The following is a 6,769-nucleotide window of genomic DNA, read 5'->3' as shown; positions in this document are numbered from 1 at the left end:
CCTCAAATATTGGCATGCATGTGTGTGAAATTGTTGGCACGTTGTCACCAAAACCCTCTCTAAGGTGAAGCCTAGTTGAACCTGTCATTCTTATAACACTTGCGGGACCAAGAACTTCAATACAAGAGTTAAATGACCAAACTCAGACTTTGACAAAAGTCGAGGGACCAAAAAACGCAATTGCATATATATAGTCTATTGCACTGTCCGTTGCAGGTTTGAGAGAAACTGTAACAGACATGTGTTGTGTGCACATACTTCTCTTCCCTAGGCCATCTTCTTTTACTGTACCAGTTTCAGTGAACAACGAATGCAGTCTAGGTGAATATTTACACGAGAGGATGCAAATACCGGTAATGATTTACATACATTGCATTGTTACATCGATTGGACAATGCTGTCGAAAGGCGACGATATCGACAATCGTACCCACCCAGCAATCTCTAGGCGAGGAGATTCGTTAAGGACGTGAAGCTAGGTAGCTAGTAACCCCTGCGTTGATTACATCGATTGGGGTAAAACAAGCATCCATCCATCCATGCATGGCAAGATCAAAACATGAGTAAAAGCAAAGATCATGTTCTGTCAGAAGAAAAAGGAGGAAGGACCAAGATAAACAACCCCTCCCATCCAATGGCTAGCTAATGAAAGACCCCCTACCTAGAGAGAGGCGAGAGAGAAGCACACATAGATCTGGAGGGAAGAAAACTAACAATAATGGTGCATGTGCTAGCAAGCTTTATCCCCCAAAGGGGAGGGGGGGTGAAGAAGCACAGCAAGAGGGGGAGGAGGAGACTGGCCTGCTGCCACCTAGGCATTGGAGAAAGCAAAGCAAAGGAAATGCCTGGCATGAAAGCGAGCCAAAGGTAGGGGGAGAATCAGATTCCCCTGAACATGCTGGCCATGGCCATGCTCGCGCGTACCAAGAATTCAGGCAGGATCTTGGACCATTCCAAACAAAACCCTAGCTAGCCAACCCCCCTTTCGCTTTTTGTGACAGTTTTGCCTCCCCACCCCACCCCACCCCACTGTGCTTTTGGGCACACCCCGCTATAATTCCTCATCATCATCATGCATGCCCCTCTGCCTTGCCTAGCTTCTTTAGTCGTCCATATATGCTTGCATCGATGCTGTAATTTATGTGGTCGATCTGACGCGAACTTCCATGCAATATGCCATGGATAATATGCTCATCATGCGCCACATCCGTACATGATATGGTTTTGTGAGCTAGCTAGCTGCTGCTAGTCCCATCGATCCGGCCGGCTGTGTACTTGTCCACCAATTTTCATGCACGATATATATTCAACCTATAAGGCCACCAATCATTGAACGCCTGCCAGCAGCTGATAATCAGATGAGAACAAGAAATCACTTTTGTTCACTCATGCCATGCGTCGTAATTTCAAAAATCACATTTGTGCATTTTTTTATAAAACTATTTGCACTTCATTTTTTCTAGAAGAACCTCGGTGCAGGGGCAGGAGTTACTCCTGCATTTTATTAAGAAGAATAGAGATGGCCCAGTTTATAAGGAAAACCAGAACACAAAAAATAACATTTCCTGGTTAATTAGGGGAAACCGAGTGAAAACCCAACACAAAAACAGAAAAAAGACACGTAACTTTGAACTCCTTTTTGCCTCTAACAAAGTCCATATGTTCACATACATCGCTGCTTATATGCTCTTGCCACTTTTTTGAGTTTGCATCATGGTCTCATGTGCTTGGGGATTCGATCACATGCCGGCCCTACTAGTAGTATACAACCAGCTCTTATCGACATACCATTGGTTATTCAGGAGATATTTTATTTGCACAATCTTTTCATGGATTGCTAATTAATTTATCATATCCCTTGCACAGATAAATATTGCCATGACCACGCAAGTGTAAAGGACTACAAAGTTGTATGTATAATGTCATGGTCAACACATGCACTCTAGCTAGTATCTTTCTCTCTCGCTTTAAGTTGAATGTATCTACACACATACTTGTCGTTACGTGCAACAGTAAAATATCAAAAGAAGGGGGGGGGGGGTAATTACATTAAATTAAGCTATTATTTCCCCAATTTTTTGTTCCCAGTACCCCTTTTCACTACTTAATTACTACAGAGGAAAATAACTCCACCTTTTATTTTAGAAAGAGAACAATACAACTAAGAACTTAGAGAATCCCTAACCAATCCCCAATAACCGGGTAGAGGAGGATGGATCTGGTTTTCCTCCACTAACTACGAACTAACCGAACCCCAAAAAATGTTAGGGGAGGTTTTTTTGCTCCGAGCCGCCCACAAATGTACTCGGCTGGAGCGGCATGGAGTAAAATCCTCCACCGCACTTCGCTCACCTCCCACTGGCCCCTTTATGCAATCCACGCCGGTGCGCCCCACCATCACCCACATCCACTCCACCGCCGACCCACCATCGAAAATGGCCGGATCCACCCACCACCGCTCCTTGTAGCACATCCTCGGTGTTCGGCCCGCGGATCTACGTTGCCATGAGTGTCGCCGGCGCATCCTGCCTCCCAACCTGCCGCCTCCGCCGCCGCAGCCACCAAATTACATTGGCTTGTGGTAGCGCCAGTGGGGGACATGGGTCACAGATATATACAACTACGACACCGGCAAGCGGCATAGGCTTGGCTCCTTCCATTCCGCGGTGCATGCTGTACACATATATGACATCAAGTCAGTCAATCTCCACGGTGCCGCCGCCCGAGGCAACTTCTCCCACGGCCTGCCGCGGTTGGAGCCGGTCAACCCCCAAGTGGCCGCCCGACGAGATATGCGGAAAGACCGATAGGCCCGCGAGTGCCTTGAGGTAGAGCAAGCCGGCGAGGCCTACCTGGTGGAGCTCGCGGCTACTACCCGGAGCGCGTCAAGGTAGAGCGTCGGCAGTATACAAGCAGTACGTGGCCAGGAGGACAGAGGTCATCGACCTCTACAATGACGCCGACAGCGACGAGGGACATGACTGCTCATCGGAGGGCTCACCGAATCGGAGTTGGTGAGGATCGAGAATGAGACTAATAGCTAGTAGTTTAATTAGTGTTCATGCAATCATGTTTTAAATTTCATTTAGTTTTTGTAAATTTGTTATGTATTTCTATTTCGAATCAATTTTGTGCAGAATCAAGTTTGAATCTAGTCTAAATTTGCACCGAATTTGTGTTGATTTTTTTACTCTGTTAAATTTAGTAGATAGGTTAGAAACGGCACTTGTTTAGAGGAGCAAATATTCTCCACTAAAGGATACTCAGCCGTATCCTCCTTCAAATTTTAGGAGATCGGTTAGATATGCTCTTAGCATATACACGATACATCCAACAACATGACACATTAGAGTAACTAGCCTTACTGCATACATAAGTATATATGTACGCCTTGTGCATTTTCAGACAAAACAATGAACCACACCTTAACGGAGTAGAACTTTTGATTGCAACAAACTAGCCACAAAATTAAATATGAAAAGGCTACAACTAAGACGGCGGTGGACAGTCAAATGAGATTTTCTTATGTCTCAACCTGTTTTACAAAATTGTTCATACAAATTTAAGAAAATAGTCACTGTGTTGTGGTTTTTGTTCATCTAGTGCAAAAAGTTGCATTGTTTATTCTCATAGCCGAAAAAATGTTAAGTTTTGCACGCATCTCACAGTCATATTGACAATTCTCAATGTCGACCGTGACTTAATTGAAAAAGACCAGTCATCCGAGACTCAGTAAAACCATTATGAAAAACCTTCACGCAAACACGCGAAGGAGATCCCTGATACAAAGAGAATCTGACATATATAAATCATCAAGAGTTTCATGAAACTAGCACAGTGTAGAAGTGGGACATGGTACACACCCACAAATTAGTGCATGAAAAAGGTAATGAAACTCAATTGGAAAGATCCCAGAGCCTGCATATGCAGGGGCTACCAACACACTACATTTAGCTGCTAAGTATACGAAACAACAATTAAACAATAGTACTACAAATTAAGGCCATAGTGATCAAACACTCAAAAGACAAAAGGTTAACATTCTTGTGTATGCATTCATATCCCCCCTCCTCTAGAGATCTCGATGGACGAGATCGATCGAGTTCTTGTAACACATATTGTAGTGATGAAGATTTTATACATCCCCGGCCCCATTTCACCATGCATCAATCTAGGTTTGCAAGAACAAAGCTAGCTAGATCTAGCTAGCTAATTACCAGCTGCATTGCTAGTGCTGGAATAGAAATTGAAGCCGCCGCCATTGCCATTGACCACGTCCCCGTACATGCCCCTGTTGCTTGGGTAATCCTGCTGCTGCTGCTGCTGCTGGTAGTCCCTCTTGGCCGGCTGGTGGTGGAACTGGTGGTTTCCCCCATCGTCGCCATTGCCGCCGCCGCCGCCGCTCTGTAGCCCTAGGTGGAACATGCCCTGCATCGCCGCCATTGTGGTGGGCATTGCCGAAGCTGATTGAGGATTCCCGGACATCTGGTGGTCCATGGCGTGCACGAACGGGAAGCTCTGCATGTGCGCAGCCGCCCACTGCTCCATGCCGTTCCCGCTCCCCTGGTGGTGGTGGTGCTGCTGCGCGCCACCGTCGGCAGCGTAGGCGCCATTGTCGGGGAAGAGCAGCCTGGCGGGGAAGCTGAGGCCGAGGCTCGCGGGGTCGAAGCTATCGGCGAACCGGCTGCCGTGCGGCGGCGCGCTGCCGAACATGGAGTACTGCAGAGCGGGCGGCGCAGTGGCAGTGCCGGTGGTGCAAGCAGTGGTGCTGGGCGTAGTCGACGTCGCAGAAGACGTCCCTGCCGCGGCGGTTCCGGATCCAGCCGACCCGGCCTTGGGCTTGGCGCTGCGCTTGGCGTGGCGACGGTACCCGCCGCCGACGGGGACGTTGCGGAGCGCGCCGCCGCGGGTCCAGTAGCGGCGGCAGGCGCGGCAGAAGTGGCGGGGCTGGGTGAGGGAGTAATTGTTGAAGTAGCAGAACTTGGTGTTGGTGGAGTCGCAGCGCGGGCAGTTGAGCCCCGGCTCTGGCTGCGGCACCCGAGCCAGCCGCGCCCGCTCCGACATCGACATCGGCTTGTTGTTCCCGCCGCCGGCGCTGTCACCATCCCCACCGCCGCCGCCGCCACCATCACCACCACCTCCTCCCGCCCCGGCCGTGGCCATTAATCCTTCCTGCTGACCATGATTATTGTTGTTTCCGCCTCCTCCGTCTCCAGGACCATGGCCAGCAGGCGAAGGAGTAGTAGTGATATGACTGTTGGTGCCGATTTGCTGCAGCTGCAAATTAAGTGGTCAGGAATTAAGCGTCAGCCAAGATGTGTATATGGAGTATATTCCAAGATACATAGTGCAGCAATCAGCAGAGGATGTATATCTGCCATCAGCAAACCCTAGCTTAGCTAGAACATATTCTCTCTCTCTCTCTCTTTTTTTCTTGCGTGAACAAAATCTTGCGAGAAGAATTAATTGACCGCAAGGATGCATACCTGAAGCTGGTTGTGGTTGGTGTTCCAGCAGCTTGATGAGTCGAGGAAGGCAGGAGGGAAGATCATGGCCGGCGATCTAGACTTCCAGAGAGAGTTGTTGGGAGAGGAGAGAGGTGTTTGGGCGGCTGGCTGGGCTGGAGGTTGGAGAGAAGAGATAGTGGGGGGAAGAGACTTGGCAGCTGCGGCAGCTGGGGGAAATCAAAGGGAATCAGAGTACTAGTACCAAGGAAAGGAATGGAATGGAAGCTAGAGGAGACAGGAGGGTCTAGCTCTTGACTGCTTTGAGAGGGAGCGAGAGCTACCCAAGAGGAGAGAGAAAAAGGAGAGAGCGCCAGGTAGCAGCACAACCAAGAGATGAGAGAGAAGGGCCTCTCTCTCTCTCTCTCTCTCTAGCTTGTGGCGATTTGGAGGAGGGAGAGGACATCATCTTGTTGTTGTTTTCCTTTATTTACACACTTTTGCTTTTTCCATGGTGAGTGCTGATGGGGCTGAGACGGCTACCCATGCTACCTTGCTGATGCATGCAGTGTTGCTAGCTACAGTTGCAATAATTAATTAATGTAGTACCGATTAGCTAGCTTTCTATAGTTGATTTGCAGCCACATAATAGTCAATACCAGCCCGTAGAGTTAAATGATACTACTTGTGTTTTAGTAATTTTGTTTCACTAACTTTGTTTTGAGACTCCAAGTTCAGCCAACCTTAAAAACCAATAAGATTTTTTTTGCGCGAACAATGGTGGATTGCAGTCCTAAGCAAAAGAAGAAGAAAAAACTACACTTTGGATACTTGGATTACACGAAAATAAAACCTCAGCTTTGAATTTTTTCCTAGTCGTTTGGAGGAAACCAACATGTCATGGGGAAGTTCACTTCAGTTTTGAATGCACCATGCATGTGTCTTCTTCCAATGAAGCAAACATTTAATCTCAAAATTCCTGTGTTATTTGTAATCCCACGGTTCCATGGAGGCCCTATAATGTTGGACCTTAGTACAATTTTCATGTTGAGATGTGGATGTCCTAAAGGAAAAAGAGACCACGACAAATTTGGGACTAAACTCGTTTTTTATCAAGTAACTATTGGTTGAGTTTATTTGTGATTATATAGTCGAATATATATAAAGATTGATGATTTGACCACCGACATAGTGAAAGTGGCATGACTAGTGACGCGACACTCGTTTTGCAAACAAGAAGACATGCACAAAACAGAACATAATATGAAAAAATCTAGGAAAATATAAAAAGGTGAATAAATTTAGAAGTAGTATTAAATTGAGAAA

The 6,769-nt window shown here is 47.2% G+C and overlaps 1 protein-coding gene across 1 annotated transcript; it reads right to left on the bottom strand.

Annotated features, from left to right (window-relative positions):
- Positions 1-3,837: 3,837 nt before the first annotated feature.
- LOC119278999 (dof zinc finger protein DOF1.4-like) lies at positions 3,838-5,809 on the bottom strand. Its single transcript, XM_037560404.1, has 2 exons — positions 5,486-5,809; positions 3,838-5,276 (listed from the first exon to the last, which is right to left on the bottom strand). Exons 1-2 carry the CDS (start codon positions 5,549-5,551, stop codon positions 4,209-4,211), a joined length of 1,134 nt encoding a protein of 377 aa, XP_037416301.1. The 5' UTR covers positions 5,552-5,809; the 3' UTR covers positions 3,838-4,208.
- Positions 5,810-6,769: the final 960 nt, after the last annotated feature.

The sequence above is a fragment of the Triticum dicoccoides genome, chromosome 3B (genome assembly GCF_002162155.2).
Source record: "Triticum dicoccoides isolate Atlit2015 ecotype Zavitan chromosome 3B, WEW_v2.0, whole genome shotgun sequence".
Classification (NCBI taxonomy): Eukaryota; Viridiplantae; Streptophyta; class Magnoliopsida; order Poales; family Poaceae; genus Triticum; species Triticum dicoccoides.
Note: the sequence above shows the minus strand (reverse complement) of the source record. Positions and strands in the feature narration are given on the sequence as shown.

Bases quoted from the DNA above. Each gene is read 5' to 3' on its own strand.
- LOC119278999 (XM_037560404.1), bottom strand. From the start codon at position 5,551: ATGATCTTCCCTCCTGCCTTCCTCGACTCATCAAGCTGCTGGAACACC. The intron at 5,277-5,485 runs GTATGCATCCTT...CTTAATTTGCAG, and splicing joins CCAACCACAACCAGCTTCAG to CTGCAGCAAATCGGCACCAA.